At 42.1% G+C, this 18,333-nt stretch overlaps 1 protein-coding gene across 1 annotated transcript in view; it reads right to left on the bottom strand.

Moving 5' to 3' along the window:
• Positions 1-9,458, bottom strand: part of LOC111671788 (adenylate cyclase type 1-like) — a 50,199-nt gene extending 40,741 nt beyond the window's left edge. The window contains exons 1-3 of the mRNA XM_023428988.1: positions 8,602-9,458; positions 7,010-7,159; positions 2,142-2,260 (exon numbers count right to left, since the gene is read on the bottom strand). Of these exons, the coding sequence (XP_023284756.1) occupies positions 2,142-2,260; positions 7,010-7,159; positions 8,602-9,216 (884 nt within the window). The 5' untranslated portion in view covers positions 9,217-9,458. The remainder of the gene's footprint in view (positions 1-2,141; positions 2,261-7,009; positions 7,160-8,601) is intronic.
• Positions 9,459-18,333: the final 8,875 nt, after the last annotated feature.

Raw genomic sequence — 18,333 nt, 5'->3', positions numbered from 1 at the left:
GCTTGGGACACATTTAGGTCCCCAAAAAGCATTGAAGTTTGATCCCCAGACCTAGCTTGCATGAAGAGACCCTTCCTCTGCATCGTGACTGAGATGCTGTTGCTCTTTTTGGCAGCACAGTATAGTTGCTCGGGAGCCTGATGTATGCAAAGCTGGGATCACGACTGCTGCTCGACAGAAGAGCTCTGTTGTGTGATTTATCTTTGAATGGTGCTGTGCTGCAGGTCGTGCTGATGTGTGGTGGGTGAGGAGGAGGGCAGAGAGGGAGAAAGGAGGCGAGGGAGGGACACGAGAGCAGAGCGGTGGCGGAGATAAATAGGTGTGCGATCAAACGGTCTTGGGGCCACATCAAAGGGGGGCCAGATCGGGGAGATGTCACGGCCCTGCTCGGCTACATAAAGCTCATGTTGTTGTTTTTTTTTACCACCATGTGTTTGGGTGTGCATGTGTGCGTTTGTAGCAGCTCCCTGGAGATGAGCGGGAGTTGGCTCGGGTGGTGCAGCAGCAGCAGCAGCAGCAGCAGCAGCGTGATGTTTGGCTGAGTGCCAGTGCAGCAGCGAGGCCGGTGATGTTCCCAAACTGTGGGTGAGTGTGGGAGCAGAGGCAGACAGACAGACTGAGAGAGAGGCAGACGGAGAGTGGAGAGGATCGTCTCTTGACAGGAGTGCTGTTGACATGCTACCTAGCCCTCCACTCCCACACTCAGCAGCTCTGATACAGCTCTACGTTTCTCCTTCCTGCCTCGTTGGAATGCAATCAGCTCAGAGTCACGCCGGGTTCTCACGCTCGCTAATATTCTCTTCATTACAAGTGCAATAGAGGGGGCTGCTGAATAGGCTGGAAAATTCACAAGGACGGGACTGCAAATAATGATTGTTTTCATTACTGATTGCTGATTTTTTCTTCTCTTAAACCAATCAGTTAATTAATTAATTGTTTACTATATAAAATGTCAGAAAAGACCTGCCTCAAATTTCTTTGTGTGATCAACAGTGAAAAACCCAAAGATATTCGACTTACAACAATGAAAAACAGGAAAATCTCCCATTCAACAGTTGAAGCTGTGAATGAACGGTTTAACAGCTTATTTCTGTCAGTCATCTAAAACACAGCAGGGCTGCAACCAGCAGTTATTTTGATTGTCACTCTTTCGATTACTTAATGATCAATTGGTTTATTGTTATTTATCCATAAAATGTAAGATTATAGTGAAACGTGCCACAATTTCAGAGCCTAAGGTGTTCACATTACTCGTTTTGATTGATCAACATCTGAAGAGATTAAATTGACTATGTCATAAAATAGAGAGAAAAACCACAGGTCCTTGCATCTGAGGTGCTGGAACTAGCAAGTGTTTGATAAGAATGTTTGTTACACCAATGACTTAAACCATCAGCTTTCATTCAAAAAATAGATTAATCAACTAATAATCTCCATTTCAGTCCAAGAAAAAAATTAATTATCTGATCATGTTGTCCTTAAATGTGTTTTTTAAACCCTGTAGCTGCTTCTCCTCAAACTTTTGGATGTGATGAAATCATGATGAAAAGATGGAAGGGACAAAAATGTAACCAGCCACTCATATCAGTGTTTGAACAATGTCATAAACACCCTGTTTAATTAGAGCTGGTAATTCAGCAGTGACAACCAGTGTCACCAGTGGCTTATAGACATACAACATAACAGTCTGCATGTCACTGGTAATTCCACTGAGGAGTGGAAAGCTCCAGAAAGAGGTAGTAAGGAGACCTTGATTTAAGATGATTTTATCAAAGACAGTACCTCCTTTTTGCCGCTCTAATAAAACAACATTCTCAGGGGTTTAATATTTGATAATTAAATCTTATTGCAGTCACTGCTGTGTTTCTGAAGCAGATCTGTTTCCAAAATAACAACAACACAAACATGAGCTGAGCCAGAGGAGACGGCCATTTTTAAATCTGCTGGTCGTGGTGACACTCGCTCCGTCCCTTCTCTCTTTCTAACCTTTACATAGTTTGATTGCATCAGCGTTAATGGCTAATCGTAATTGCTCTCCTTCTATTCTTGACCTTGACGTCACAGCAGGTGACACCTGGATCAAAACACTCCAGCCCCTCCGCACAACTCTGCGCTCCACAGTTGTCATGACACCCCTGTACCTGACATTGTCATGACGTTGGATGTAGATCTTGTGAAAGATCCTCTCAGGTGGCTTCAGGAAGTCCTCCTTCATCTCCATGGCAACATTCCTGGGCAGTAGACTCATTAGCAGACGCTCCTGAGGAGGGAGGGGTTAAAACAGAGGAGACGGCCGTGTTATAAAGTTTGTAGGTCGGGACATAAATGTTCCTAGTGTGAGTTTAAATTCATGCAGGCATAAACAAATATAAACAAATTGCTCTGTGCTTCCATGAAAAGATGAAACAATGAAAAGTCGATTGATCATTGAAGCCCTTTTTAAGCAGAAATATCAAGTATTCACCAATTAAAGCCTCTAAAATGCATTTTAAACTAAATTTATACTGAAATGATTAGTCAGTTAAGCGATTAATAAATTAATAGAAAATTAATTAATTATTTCAAACTATCAACTGTGTCATTTTTCAAGTTCAATGCAAAAATTGACCTGGTTTCAGCTTTTAAAATGCAGCGATTTGCTCCTTTTTTTTTTCCATCTTTTGTGACACTAAACGGAATATTTCTGTATTTTGAACTGTTGGTTGACAACAACAAACAGACTCAGGATATCACCTTGGGTTCAAGGAAATTTTGACCGACATTTGTTTCACAATTTTCTGACATTTTATAGAACAAAACATAAGGAAAATGCTTGTCAGATCAATCGATCTGCACTAAACTGAATATTTTGAAGTTTCGTTTAGTTGTACTGTCAAGAAAACAAAAAATTTCAATTTGTCACTTTTTAACTCTCATAACAGGTATTGATTGATTATCTAATGTGAGTAATTACTGAGAATCAGTAATGAATCAATTATGACAAAAATCATTATTTGCAGCCCCAATTAAGGCTGCAAAAACTGAGGGTATTTAATGATTTATTTAATGAGTAGATGACAGAGATTTAAGGCCTCAGCTTGAATAATTAATTTCTCAGTATTTTTTCTGTTAATTAATTGTAGTTTAATGTATGATATATATATATGTATATATATATGTGTGTGTGTGTGTGCATATTGAATTGTGAATACAAGTTTTCAGAGTCCAAAGCCCTAAGAGATTCATTTGATAATGATATAAAACAGTGAGAAACAGCAAATCTCTGAACCTTATCACCACTCTACAATACTGATATTGGTTGATTTTGCAAAACCTCAGATTACATTTGCTTTACATCTAGTGTGAATGTTTTTAAAATTCTGACTGTGTTCATGGCAGCTAAGATATTGTTAAGGTGGACAGTAGTTGTGGAAAATAAACTATGGTTCTGGTATGGTAAGGATTAAGCAACTAAAGAACTCAGTTAAGGTTTCTATGCATTGGCATTAGGTGTAAATTGTAAGGTACAGAATCTTCCAATATGAATGTAATTCGTAGGAATACTGGGCTGAAAATGAACTTACTGAATTAATCACTTATCAAAATTGTTGTCAATTAATTTTCAGTCAAAGCAATTCATGAACTAATCCTTTCAGCTCAATTTGTATCCACTTAGATCAGCGTATTTGTGTGTGTGTGTGTGTGTGTGTGTGTGTGTGTGTGTGTGTGTGTGTGTGTGTGTGTGTGTGTGTGAACAGTCTCTGTTGCAGCAGCAGTGTCACTCCTGATCCAGGATGAGCAGGATGTCAAATGTCTGTGAATGCACAATGAATCATGAGGCGGCTCTGCTCAACAGCTGTTGAGAGGCAGGGTTATCAAAGCAGCCGGGGCTTCTCCTGTGTCTCCCTCCAACACTGTTTTCACTTCATACATCCATTCACACAACAGCGCCTCACCTGCAAATAAAACGCTAAAGTGGAGAGCAGCTTTTAGAAAGAGCCATCACACCTACTCGCGGTGGACGTGTGTGAAAGTGTGTGTGTTCACACATGCTTGTGCTTGTGTTTCGCCTTTTGCACGCATATATACGTGTGTGTCAGGTGTGGAAATCGCAATAACCAAAGTGTGAAGGTGTGGTTGCTTGAGTAACATAATTCATGCATCTGCTTTATCAACCTGGTCCATGAACATGTTCTAATGGCACTTTTAAGATTCTCATTTCTCTGATCTGTCCCAGGTTCACTTCACTGTGAGCTTTTGTGTGACTGTGGTGGTTTATTAATGAAGCGTTGGCTCATTTTCTCTCACATTAACACACGGATCCTCCATCCTGCAGTTTAACAAGAAATTCCCACAAAAACTTTGCAATCTATGACATGAGCAACTTGAAACTGAAGGAATCCAACTTGTTTGCACAAAAACTAACACTCACTCAATGAAGAGGAAGAAAAAGTTTTTCTTTTTCTTTAAACTTATTCCTGTCATGAGAAGACGGCAATAACACAGTCAATTTAACATGTACCACTTGTTTATGAAATCCAAACTAAAATAGAAAAAGACAGGATGAGGAGAAGAGACGAACTCTGCATGATGACATGTAATTTGACTCGTTACTAGAAGTGTGATATATAGATCAAATCCACTTTACATTACTCTATATTTTAGCAAATCCATTAAATAAAATAACAGATAAATCAAAGTATTTCAGCATATCGATGTTTTTCCATAAATGATTCCTGCTTATTGATTTCCAACATCGTCCACACAGCCAGACGATAAAAGTGATAACTACATTGGTATAAAAGGTAGAGGAAGATCTATGGGAGGTAGGAGGAAGATACAGTATGTGTTGTATTATTATCAACCCTAATGGTTACAAATCCTCCTTAATAAGGAGAAACATATACAAAAAGTAAGAGGGAAGCTTAACGGCTTTTACTGAATCAGACAGGAGTCAGTCCCTGTTCATTCATGATGGAAATGTCTGAAAAAAACCCATTTATAACCTGTATGTACAGTAAAGAGAGAAGGTACTCTTTTTCCGCCATTTTGGGGGGAAGTTTAAGACGCTGAGAATTGGTCACCGGACAGTTAGAACTTGGGTGACCAAAGTGATTAATTTGACCATGTGGTTTTAAATTTGACTGACTCGAAAGTTCCAAATCTCCAGATACAAAATAACTGGTTTAATTAAATGTTATAAGTCCTGTCAGATGAACATATGTTATCCAGGGTCAACATGGGAGAGGTTGGTGGAGATTTCTTGACTGTTCTCACCAGTTCAAACTCATAAAATGACCTGTTTAAATATTAAAGTTAATTCTTGAGCTTGGAAAAGTCTTAACATTCAACTCACTTTCAAACACTTGCTAAAATAGCTTTTCCCAAAGCTTTCGACCGACGTTTACGGACTTCATCAAATGGAGTTAGCTCTGGAAAAAAGCTGGTAAGTGGACCTTAAGTAGTTCTTAACTTCTGGATCGTCTGAATAATGACTGCTTTCTCAAAACCAAAGATGGAAATACATGTGTTACAGTGTGAGGAGACCTCTTTGGGAAGGGAACAGGGTGACCCTCCATTAATGCCTGACCTTAACCACTTCTTACCCCCAGAGGTGTCGGATCACAGAGCGCTCGTGTGGATGGCTGTTTGTAAGGATCACTGTTGACTCTGGGAACAGCAGTTTGACGAACCAATCCCAACTCGAGGTCCACAAAGTAGCTTTCATCCATATTACACAGTCTTCATCAGCAGATGGAGGAGTTCGCTCACTTGTTGTTGAGATGTTGATGAACTCACCCCCAAAAAAGCAAGTAAGTGGGGATTATTTTGTCAAAACTGCTGACAGGGTTTAAAGGTTCGGAAAATGCTAATAAGTCAACTTTTTATTGATATTTAGTTTCAGATACATTGCCCACCTGTTTTGTCATTTAGATATTCAATTTTTTTGGAGATGTAATGATTTTTAGAGGAACGTCACATATGGAACAGAGGTTGTGTTGAGTTTTTGTCCTGACAACTGTCTCTGCTTAACACGAATCACAAGAGGAAACTGCACGTTGCCTCTGGGTGCTGAGATTGCTATTGAACCGGGAAGTCAATTTCCCACCCAGACATACAGCACACAGCCTACACATGTTTTGCAATCAATACAACCTATGGATTCAGCCCAGAGCAAAAACCAGGGCAAACACCCACCAGCAACCTGTTTGATGGCTGAAATTCAAATCTGAGACATTTGTGTTCGTGGGCACATCGGTGACGGTGACGGTGACGGTGACGGTGGCGGCGTGCAGCAGCCTGCTCGCAGGCCGTTGGCTGGCTGCTGATAGATCTGAATCATGGGTCTGTGTGTGTTTCTCTCACCCTGATAAACTGTGACCTTTACTGGAGTAGGGAGGCCATGAAAGCAATCTGCTTGTGTAATTACCTGTCAGAAGGGAGCCTGTTACTGCCGGGGAAAACACAGCATATCATCATCTAATCTACAAAGCACAGGTGCTAAGTGTGTATGTGCGCTCGCCCAGCCCTGTGTGCATGAAGGTGACACATGTATGAAGGCATATTACATACATGGGATAATTAATTCTCCGTTAAACAACCGGTGTAGGTGGCGTTTGGTGCACACAGTGGGTGAAGAGGGTGTGGTGTGTAACAAAGTGTCTCTGTGTGGCGAAGTTGCCTGATTGTTGCTTGGTTAAATTGCTGCATGTAGGTGTGCGCAGAGGGGGTGGAATGTGTGGCGCTGGTGCATGTGCCACAGTAATTGTTCTTTCCTTAAATAGCTGCTGTCATAGTTACTGCGTGCCTGTGGGCAGGTTGTTAGAATACATTGGCACCTGAAACCTTTAAAAAACTTCTCAAGAGACTGTGACGATTTCATGAACACACGCATTAAAGATGATGTGTGAACGCATGTCATCGTCTTACACTATTTTTTTGTTGTTGTTGTTGTTGTTGTTGTTGCTGTTTTCTACCAACCCGGGTGTTTATGTTTGTGTGTGAGTGTTTGTGTAAATTCACACCTCACCTGTTTCTCATTCTCGTCCTCCAGCCTCAGTCTCTCCTCGATGCAGTTGCGGGCCTGCAGGAAGACTTTCCTCTGGGTGCGCTCGGTGAGAATCCTCACAAACACCCCCAACAAGTTGACGCTGGTGAACAGCACCGCGTTGGCCACCAGCTGCACACAAACAAGAACAGACATGCCAAATACAGCTGGCAGCGTCTACACACTGTATGTGCATGTGGGACTGAAGGAACGCACACATACGTGTCCGTACTGTACATATATGTGTGTTTTCATGAGTGCAATCATACATCCTGGCTAGATTAGTCTTCGCAATCCTTGATTAATCCATAGGATGGATTGAATGACAGACATTAAGGTCGGCACGTGGATTACAACATGAATTCTAGGTGTGACCTGAAACAACAAAAGCTATACAGTGGAACGACTGGCAGACAAAGTGCATTACTGATCAATGATCAGAGACTATTGATCCTGCCGGACACTTCATTTGGAGGATGAGCTCTGTTGCCACTCTGTGTCGTCAATTCCAGGAAGGTCAGAGGTGAAAGGTCTGAGAAACACTCTAATCCAGCATAGACAGATGGATGGAGCTTTCTCTGTTGTGACCAGCAAAAAAACAAAAAAGAAAAAAAAAAACATCACCTCCTCAAAACAGGTCTTCACTCCGCTCAAGAAAAAGATCATCCTTTGGTTGAACTGGTCACTTCTGCTGATTGAAGGGTCATGAGTAGGTGTTGCTTTGTTTCAAGGGCTTACATTGCTGCAGTGTATTACTACCAATGAATACAGCCTGCCAAACTACAGCAGCACTTCCAAATTTGGGGGCTCTGAGACCACCAAGATAAATTTCAGAGGTTGTCAGTAAACAACAGAAAAGCAGAATAAAAAAATGTGTCTGCTACACAAAATTACATTTATTTTTCTTTCCTTTATCAAATTTTACTAGTGAGTAAAGCAAGAAGCAAGAAGTGACATATGTACCTCTGAGGGGATATCAATTTTCCAAAACTTCGTTTTAAGGGGCCAAAAAGTTTTGTAACCACCTTCTAATAAAGATGTAGATGTTGCACAACTCAGAAACCAGACGTGGTGGCAGCTTAAAAACTAAAGCCACTGCTTCTCCCTACAATCTGGGCACAGGGACCAGTCCAGGATCAGGAGTAAGGCGTGTGTGAGGCTCTGCAGAAACCCTCGCCGCCTGTTTCAGCACCGGCAGCTGGACAGCTCCTCGTCCGCTTCATTACACTGGCGCGCAAACGTGGAACTTTGTGCTCGTTTCCAGTTTTTACAGCTCCAGTATCCTGCAGCTAAAATCGATCACCGAGGGTGTTTTCACCTTGTCTTCTATATGGGAAGTCGGATGAGTGAGAGTGCTGCCTCTCAGCATCACTTTACATTCATACATTGGTTCAGAGCCCAGCTGGGAGCTTCCCAGTGCACCTACAGGAGAAGTTGCTCACTGTACCTGGACTGTAGCGGCAGCCCGCTACCTGTTCGATGTGGTGGTGGATTAAGTGAAACATGTGGCTGTTATCCATTGCAGGCTATAGAGTTGATTGTGTGAAAGACCGGGATGCAGTTGCAGCACTTACCGGTCTCCACAGCTTCTGCTTTCTTCCCGTGATCGATGTCGCTATGACAATGAAGTGGGACGCAGCCAGCATCACCCCAAACAGCACGGCCATCAGCGTCCGCACCGGCAGCAGCACGTAAGCCACGAGGGTAACCAGCATGAGCTGCCACACGCCTTGCTCAGGGGCAGCGGCGCTCACCAGCTCCGACGTGCCGAGCGCCAGCGGGAACGGGCAGCAGAGCAGCGCAAAGGTGAAGCTGAACAGCAGGGCCAGCTTCGCGATTTGCTGCAGCTGCGTCACCTGCAGGTATTTGACGTTGGTGACGATGAACAGCGACAGGAACACCACGCAGTGCACCGGGTAGGAGCCCTTGGACAAGGTGAGACGCGGGCTGGACAGCAGCTCCACCAGTGACAGCGACGAAGCTGCCACGATGAGCACCGCCAGCGCCTTGAGGGTGGCGGTCTGCTCCAGCTTCAGGTTGTAGTTCTGGAACAGAGCCTCCAGCTCCTGGCTGTTGAACTCGTCCTCGCAGGCGATGGCGCCCAGGGGTGCACCGGCCGGGCAGTGACCCTTCCTCCGCCGGGTCTTGACTCTTTCGAATGGCATCTCCTCCATGTTCCGGCCATTCATGAAGCGGGAATGGCGCACGACCACCCCCCTCCCCCCTCGCCCCCCTCAACTTTTCAGTTCCTCTCCTCCGTTAGGGAATCGAACCCTCGGCACCCTCTCCCAGCACATGCGTCCTCCAGGCTGTGTCCGCGCGGCTCGGGGCTTGGTGTATGAGGGGAGAGGGTGATGTGGAGGAGACGCGCTCTATCCACAGGTTGACGGTTGTTGGTGTGTCGTCAGAAAAGTAGCCCGACCAATGTGCAGCACGCCTCTGCCTCTCTCTCTCTCTCTCTCTCTGTCTCTGTCTCTCTCTCTCTCTCTCTCTCTCTCTCTCTCTGTCTCTCCCTCTTGCTCTCTCTCTCTGCCACCCCCCCTTTCCCTCTCTCTCGGACCACCTGCGGTGCTTCAGACCGGGTTGCCGGTGATCTTGCGCTCCAACAGGAATCATAGGAGGGATCACGCTATGTTGATAATCCAAAAAACTCATCACATAATTTTACTATCTTTTCTGCCCCCCCACCACCACCACCACCACCAGCCCAAACACACACACACACACGCACACACACACACAGTACATATCTGATTCTGTGCTCCGTCTCCCTCTCCCTGCTTTAATTCGCTCCAGTGAAATGTCAGTGGTTGGGTGAAGACAGCAGCAAAACAAGCGCTGGTGATTTCCCCTCACTGTGTCTGCAGTCAGAGCTGATGTAGTTCCCGGCTAAAAATAGACCAGCTGCACCGGTGGATGGTCCAATATAGCAACAATTTGGTCTTTCCCGCGTCTCTTCCCCTCATAGGTTTTTATTGCACAATCAAGTGCTCATTTCACACCGAGAATTAACAGAGGAAACGTTAAAGAGAGAGGGAGAGAGGGAGAGAGAGGCAATGGTCCTGCAGGGAGATAAAAATAGCGGCTCTTCCTTAATTAACAGAGAAAACATGAGAATGATGTCGCGCATCTTAAAATGTGATACACCATTGTTGTGGTTAATGCATGTTGTGAGCATTTGCATATTTTGTGCATGTATTTGTGCATATGTTGTTTATATATACGTTTTATGCTCTAGGTCGTTTAACGTGTGTTTAATATGAGTTTTAATTTTTACATCACTCACACTCACGCGGATAAAATCTTTATATTGATAGAATAACTAAAGGTAGTAAATTCCAAATGAAAACGCGACTTAAAATGCCACTGGCAAGAATTTTGTGTAGAAGTGTGAATTAAGATGGGGAATAAGCAAAAAGTACAAAACAGCAGCAGCTGCATTCTACAATAATTAACATGAAGAAAAGTTAATTAAAACATGACATATAGAATATATTATGATATCCATACAATGTGCTGTTATTCAACTATAGAGGAGTCCTACAAAATGGAAAGTGTTGACCTGTATGTATGTACATGCTATGTGCAGTGCTTTTCCTGCATGTCAGTCTCATATCAGGTTATTTAATGGAAAATTAATGAGTTTTCACCTGAAGTTTAAATTTGGTCATTGCAATAGTAACTGAAGAGGCTTACTGAAGAGAAAATGTTACGTATAAACATGCAATATGGAAAAATAAACATCAGAAAAATATCATAACTCATGGATGCAGAAATGCATCGGCATAAAAAATGCCATATAAGGAGAGGCTTTAAAAAATAAAATGTTTAATTAATGATACACATCAGAGTGAAAAAAATGAGATTTAAGTGTAAAATATACAGATATAGTTCACAGCAGAGGTCTTTAGGACATCAGAAGCTCTATGCTTGATTCACAATGCAAAACATTTACATGCATGTAAATTACATTTGCATTAATGATCATCATGTTAATCATCTTATCATAACTTGATCCAGAAAAGTTACAATGTGTTAAGTTCATGTGCATCATTGATTGATTTATTCTCAATGTCCCCATCACAGTTATAACATATTAAGGTTGCAGATTTAGGCTTTGAGCATGTAATAATAATAATAAAAATAATCTTAATTTGTATAGCATTCATAGGAATGTGAATCACCAGCTGTTTTAACTCTTTTAACTCCCCATCTCCTAAACTGGGATATGATCTGACCCCAGGTGTGTTGTGTGGTAATCTGATTAAACACATTCATGTAGGAATATGCATCAGTATCAGTTGAAATATTGACCATTTTAGAGCTAGAGTCTTTGTTTTAATTACTGTTCATGTTTTTATTAAGACCTTTGTAATGTGCAGCACACTGAAGGATTAGCAACCACTGCAGCTGAAGCTAATGCGGTTCCAGTGAAATAAATAAATGAAACTGCCTCACGTCAGCGTCTATTGTGTTTTGGTTGTGTGTATTCTGATATTCACAAATACAATCACAGTTAAACACATTACTACAAAACAACAGTAAACCTGGGGGGGGGGGCTTTGGGGCCCCTTGGAGTCTAGGGCCTTCGGGCAGTGCAAGACTCACATGATCATAAAATCCTGCATCAGTACCTGTTTTTACAGACGTGTTGTGTGACGTCTCCTCCTCAGAGCCTTACGTCAGTCTTAAGTGTCCGATGAGACAGGAGGCCAAAAATAACAGGCTTTTAAAATCTCAAATAGCTCCTCGTCAGGACACACACGCATCTTCACAAGACAAATGCAAGGGTTTCTGTGCCCTGCTCAGGACCCGTGGTTTGTTTTGTTGCTCATATGCCTCAGATCACTAAGATCTGCGCGAACGTCAGTGGACTGGCTCATCGATGAAGAGGTCAATGCGAAGCACTTTGGACCCTCCAAACAAAAAAGTCTCCACACGTACACACTCAGTTACTATGTGGTCAATATCCCCTATCATCCAGCTTGTTTTAAAATCAATAGGCTGCAGAATCGAGATCACAACAGTAAGAAGAGAGACATTCTGACTCCTCCATCTGAGGGGGGGGGGATTAATAAGATTTTGTCGAGTGGTTCTGCTAACAGGGTGGAAAGAGCTCACACACTCTGCTGTACAGTTAGTCTGAAGATTTTAAGCTCCAGGCTCGTCTATAAACCTCTTCATGGTTGATATGCTGCAGAGATGTGTCCCCGATAGAGCTCCTCTCTGCCGCCCTCTCAATATAAGTGAATGGCAAATAACATGTGAGAAAACCTTTATTGGCTCTCTTTGCAAAAACTTCCCTGAGCATCAAAGAATAACTGTTATCAATGAGAGATAATGGCAAAACTTTGTTTCAACCCGCTATTTATCGTTTATATACAGGTAACAGACGCTTAATAGACATTTATAAGACATTATAACGTGATTATAAGCAGATATATGGAAAAAGTCCTTATAAAGAGTCCAAGTCATGACGTCACGTGCAGGTTATCTGCTATTCCACTAATCTCTGTAACTCATTCAGCATTTGTCTTTATGAAAAGAAATTCCCATGTTCTAAGACAATTTTGCATCTGTGTTACGGGCCTGTGCTAATAGAGACTGAAAGGAGAATGAAACTGAAAGTTAAACAAGATAAACACTCACCAACACTCTTCTACAACCATTTATCAACTTTTTAGTTGCTGTGCTTTAAAAACATTTTTGCACAAGCTATAGTTTTGTTATTCTCTGTTAACACAGTAATCGTTTTTTAACTTAAACTCACAAAGGTTTCACTTTCTGATTTGTCTGAGAGTGTGGACAGTGAACCGCAGGATCAAGCTTTATTTTGAAAGATGTGTTGCACTACAGAAGCGGAAGTGGAACAGAGGCCTCAGTATAGTGTGTTATAAACATCTGTGTTTTTTCCTACATCAACAGAGCAATCTCTAATTCACAATCATTTAAACAGAAGACAAATTCAGCAGCTCAAACAATTGAAGAGGAACAGTCATGAACCAAATGACTCAGACTAATACACTGTGTCATATGACTTGCAGGGCTTTAAAAACCACCTTGAAATCAAAACAAATGCTTGTCTAAACAAGCAGTTTCACCACATATTACCAGGACATGTGGCATAGTGAGTATTTTTATATTATTATATTATATTAATAATTTATTAACATTTACATTTCTAGAAAAATGACCAATATTTGACTTTAAATGTCCATATTCCTCATTTATTAATCAAAATTCATTCTCAGTCACGAAATCTGTCCTAACTCACGCTCCACTCAGTAGCTTTTCCTGGAGCTTTCAACCACTTAACATGGTTGTCACTGAATCAAATGGACTATTACTGTTTCCAAGATCAAGGATGAGCCTGAATTAGTTATATACAATCATGCTCGTGTGTGTGTGTGTGTGTTTGTGTGTGTGTGTGTGTGTGTGTGTGTGTGTGTGTGTGTGTGTGTGCGTGCGTGTGTGTACGTGTGTGTGTGTGTGTGTGTGCGCGTGCTGTATAGTATATTTTGCATGTTACTTTATTATGGACAAAAAAAAAAAGACTTTGAATTGAAGTGATTTGAGGACAGAAAGATGAATTGAGGCTTTTAATCACCTCTTTTTTGACGCCATTGTACCCGTCAGTTCAGTTATCTGCCTTCTGTGTTGAGTTTTTTGTCTCCTGATGTAAAACACTCGGTGTGTGTCTGGTTCTATATGGATCAACCCGTCCACTTAAACTGCGTTCAGTTGTTTTGGAACATAAGACTCTGCATTATTCTCCATCTCCACATCATCATGCTCACTGAATCATCCAGTGAGTCTCATCTTTCCTGTTCAGCATCTTACACATGAAGTGAAGTGATACACACAGACACACACACACACACACACACACACACACAGAGTGGATCCATTTCCCTCTCTCCTGAAGTAAGTGACAGCTGCAGATTTTTGGACCATCCCTCCCTCCAGGATGCCTGACAGTCCCCCCGTTGCCATGGCAACAGAAGCAGTAAGGCTAGCAGTTGTGACTGATATGCTGCTGAGGTGTTTCCCAATCTGACACCCTGGATCCCTCTCTCCCTCTTTTGTCTCTCTCTCTCTCTCTTTCTCTCTCTCCTCTCTCCTCTCTCTGACTCTCTTTCAGGTGGTTTGAGATGATGAGTGCAGCTGATGTGTCTGTATCTGTCTGCGCCGTGGTGACACAGCACCCTGCCCTGCCAACTCATTGTGCTCACTGACATTTCTCCAAATTGAGGCTCTGACATGAAGGACAGGGGCGGTGCAGATGAAAGCTTCAGAGGTGACCGAACCACACAAACCTTCCCACTGCAAAAACAAACACAGGGGGAGAGGAGTGGAGTGGAGTGGAGGAGGGTGTAGACATGCAGTGTGTGGCGTGTGTGTGCACATGTGTCCAGCGAGTAAATTCATAAATATATAATAAACTTTGAAAATGTCAGAGCAAGTCTAGCGCCACCTCAAACCAGGTGACCCCGAGATCGCAGCTTTGATTTGTCAGGCGCACTGTTCCCGTAATCACAGCCAGGTGATTTCCTGGTCATGGACCCAGTGTGTGTGTGTGTATGTGTGTGTGTGTGTGTGTGTGTGTGTGTGTGTGATGGGAGCCAGCTGGCATGGAGACACAGAGACAGATAAATGGTAAACTGAGCAGACTGGGCTCTTCAGCACATTCATGAATAGGAGCCCTCCACCGGGGCTGAGGAAGCTGCTGCTGCTGCTGCTTGTGTTGCAGTGTTGTTTGCATTCATAAATAAACCTGCTTGCCGCCATTCATACAAACACAATTAGCTCCATGCTTCTCCTGTGGAACACTCAGAATAGACCAAACGCAGGAACCAGCCCTCATGCATAAATGCTGAAATTGATCTAACCGCTAAAGGACCTCATGAACCGTATTGTCCACGTAATCGCTCTGCAAATCTTTACATAATGTAAACATGCTTGAACTGTTTTAGTTAAACCACCAACATCTCTCTTTGACACGTCTGTACTGTTGCTTTAATGTCTTTTTAAAGCTCACAACAACCAGCGGATTTTATGTATTCATCCATATGTGCAAGAGGGGGAAATGAAAAAGATGAGGGACACAAAAAATAGTGTTCAGCAGTAGGCTGTGTGTTAAAGTGTGTGTAAATGTGTGTGTGGCCCCTCTTGGGTTGCAGTGTGTGTGTGGGAGTGTTATTGAGAGATATTTTTAATTCTGTGTGTCAGCTCCTCTCATCTCCCTCAGCAAGAGACGTCGGAGGGAAGCTGAAAAACATTTCCAATGCAACTACCGTTTAAACACACACACACGCGCACACACACACACTTGTGCAAACACATACAGTTTCAGGACTCTTTCATATGGCACCAGTTGCTTCTTTGAAAGTTAAAAAAAAACGCACCAGATTGTCAGTGTTTTTTTATGACTTTCCCTCAGAGTTGCTTGTGAGGGAATTTTACATGAACATGATTAAAATATGAATGTGATCCTGAATGGATACAATTCCACATGAAACTAAATGAGTGATAAAATCTGCCTGTCAAGCCACAAAAAAGGAAAAAAAGCAGTCTGATACTGAAGGTGATAAAAGATTAAACTGCTCAGAAGAAAGAAGCAACAACTTGTGGTGTTTTAGTTTGAAAGAAAAAGGGAAGCGTTTAATTGTGGTGACACCTCACAAGCCAGAGCGACTCAATAATACTTCACCACACAGCAGATGATGACAATTATAATTCCCTGTAGGTCAGCTGTCGTCGACCTAATGACTTTCTTCCACGCCTGCTTTTAGGAGGAGCGCAGAAAGTCACTGTGGACTGCAAAGTAAGGATTAGGGTCATCCTGGTGGAATACGGCGCAGGATTTCTCTCAAGTAAAAAGGTAAATGGATTTTTTGCTCACACTCCTACTCTCAGTGCAGCTTGTGGAAAAAGAACAATTGTCTCAGTCATGCGTGGTGCAGAGGGGTGTGCACTCAGTTTCTGTGGCCACCCACAGCATGGAAGGTGAAGCGGATTCACTCTGGGTTCAGGATCTTAATATTTCTGTTTATGTTTGACTGCTCATTCTAAAGTCATACAGACATCTACACGCTAGACATATGATGTTTTCAATGCATCCGTTTGTGCCTGTCATTTGGTGTGCGCATGAAAGCATATTGCGTTGACGATCATAACGTGCCATGTTGTTTAACCCACAATGGCTTAGGGCTTTCTATGGGTTCATAACAGTCAGATAAATATCAAAGTTCCTCCAGACATGTTTTTAACTCTGTAAAATCCTCTGCTATGATTAATATTTTGTTTAACATGCTTTTCCTGTGGAAATGGAAAACTGGGGCTGGAAGCACATTAGAAATCTAGATCAGGCCTTGAGCCCCCCCACCTGCTTGCTCCAGGTTGACTGTTATTTACCTCATCATGTCATGTATTATATAAAAACATCATATGGGTTAAACACTTGATTTTGATCGAAGCAAGTCTTTAAAGTACCTTCAGTTTGAAGGTACTTTAAGCGGTTACTGATGTCTTCAGGGAGTCAAACTAAATTAGTTTATATGAACTAGTCCAACAACATTCAGTCACCTAAAACTGAGGGATTGGGTATAAAAAGTTAAACCGACGTGGATGTGAAGATTCTCAAATCAGACCTCAGAGTCGTACAGTTCACTCTGCATCAAAGGCTCAACAACCCACAAACCAACAGCTGGTGATAGTTTCTCCTCATATCCTCCAACCTGGATGACTGAGAGTCTTCATAGAGATGTTGACAGAATACATTTGTCATTATACTTCTAACTGCACCAAGACTATGAGGAATTAATAAAAATATCAAACAGAACACTGTAACAGGCGTTCAGCTCTCACAGTCCTGCTGTTAACGTGAGTTTAACGTATTTCCTCTCATACTACCTACTGTACATTATTTTCAGATGAGGGAGTAGCAGGTGGCCGGTCTGATCGATGCAGGAGCCTGGCCGAGAGACAGAGAAACCCTGGGTGAAAGCGACCCGGGGTCGACTCCACAATCAACCTGACACATCAAATATTCAGCAGCGGCTCAGTTATGCTCTGAAACGACTCGCACCGGAGACAGAGAGCAGGGAGAACCGGGACATAATCACAAATACTCATTATCACCAGGAGCCCTGTGTGTGTGTGTGTGTGTGTGTGTGTGTGTGTGTGTGTGTGTGTCTGTGTGTCTGTGTGTCTGTGTGTCTGTCTTTCACACTTAACACTGGCACTTATCCCCAATAGATTATAGCTCCTCGCATCAAATATTAAAGCAGTGGTGTGAATTATTGATTTCAATCAATGTTAGCAGATCAGAGCTCTCAGCTGGCAGAGTTGGAGCTAATGAGTGGGGGGCTAAATGGACCTGATGAGCAGCACTGCCGAGCCCCAGATACACTGCTGCTGCACAGAGTCGTCGAAACACTTTTAACAACCTCGATGATCATCGAAGTTGAAGGTGCTCGTATTTTACAGGATGATGAGCAGCAGATTTACTTCATGTACTATGTGTTAGTCGCTTCCGTGATTTATTGATTTTCAGATTGCAAGAATTAATCTAAAATCAGCCAAGAGCGTGCATTTTTTTAAATCCTAAAAAATATTCAAACTGTAAGAAATAAGTCAGTTTCACAATCTTCCACACTATTAGAGCCAAACTCTGACGAGCCGAAATCAAAGAATAATCCAGCATCAATCTCAGCAAACAAACTCAGTTGAAAATACACTGAAGAACTTTTTCCCTCACGTTTTCCTCTCAGACGGAGCTTGTACCCAGGTTATGCATCGTTCACATATAGCTTGTCTGACCTTCCAAAACTGATCTCTGATTTACTACAAAAACCTAACTCTTTGGTTTATTGAGCTTGTTGAAAGCACTATACAGCATAGTAGGAAATATTAATACTAATACATTTTTTTTTACTTATTCATTTATTTCATCTATTATTTCTACAGTATGCTACGTCATTATTATTCCATCTCATTTTACGTTAATGTTTTTGATTATTTTCATTTTACATCAATGATTTTAACATGTTTTTATGTTCATTTGATGTCTTTTCATGTGGAGGACTGAGTGCATGTCATTTATTTGTTGTAAAGCACTTTTTGCTACATTTTTTGTATGAAAGATCCTATACAAATAAAGTTTATTATTATTATCATTATTATTACTTAAGTTACCTTATAGACCCTGTAAAGGGCAAAACACATTAACTGCACAAACTTAGCGCTTATCTACAGTATATTAATGTCCACGGTCACCACATTTAGCTACTAAAACAAAACAAAAA

Source organism: Seriola lalandi, unplaced genomic scaffold, assembly GCF_002814215.2.
Source record: "Seriola lalandi dorsalis isolate HSWRI2012SDOR001 ecotype SW California unplaced genomic scaffold, Sedor1 jcf7180002054885, whole genome shotgun sequence".
In the NCBI taxonomy this organism is placed as follows: domain Eukaryota; kingdom Metazoa; phylum Chordata; class Actinopteri; order Carangiformes; family Carangidae; genus Seriola; species Seriola lalandi.
The sequence above is the reverse complement of the archived record's forward strand: the minus strand, read 5'-3'. Positions and strand labels throughout refer to the sequence as shown.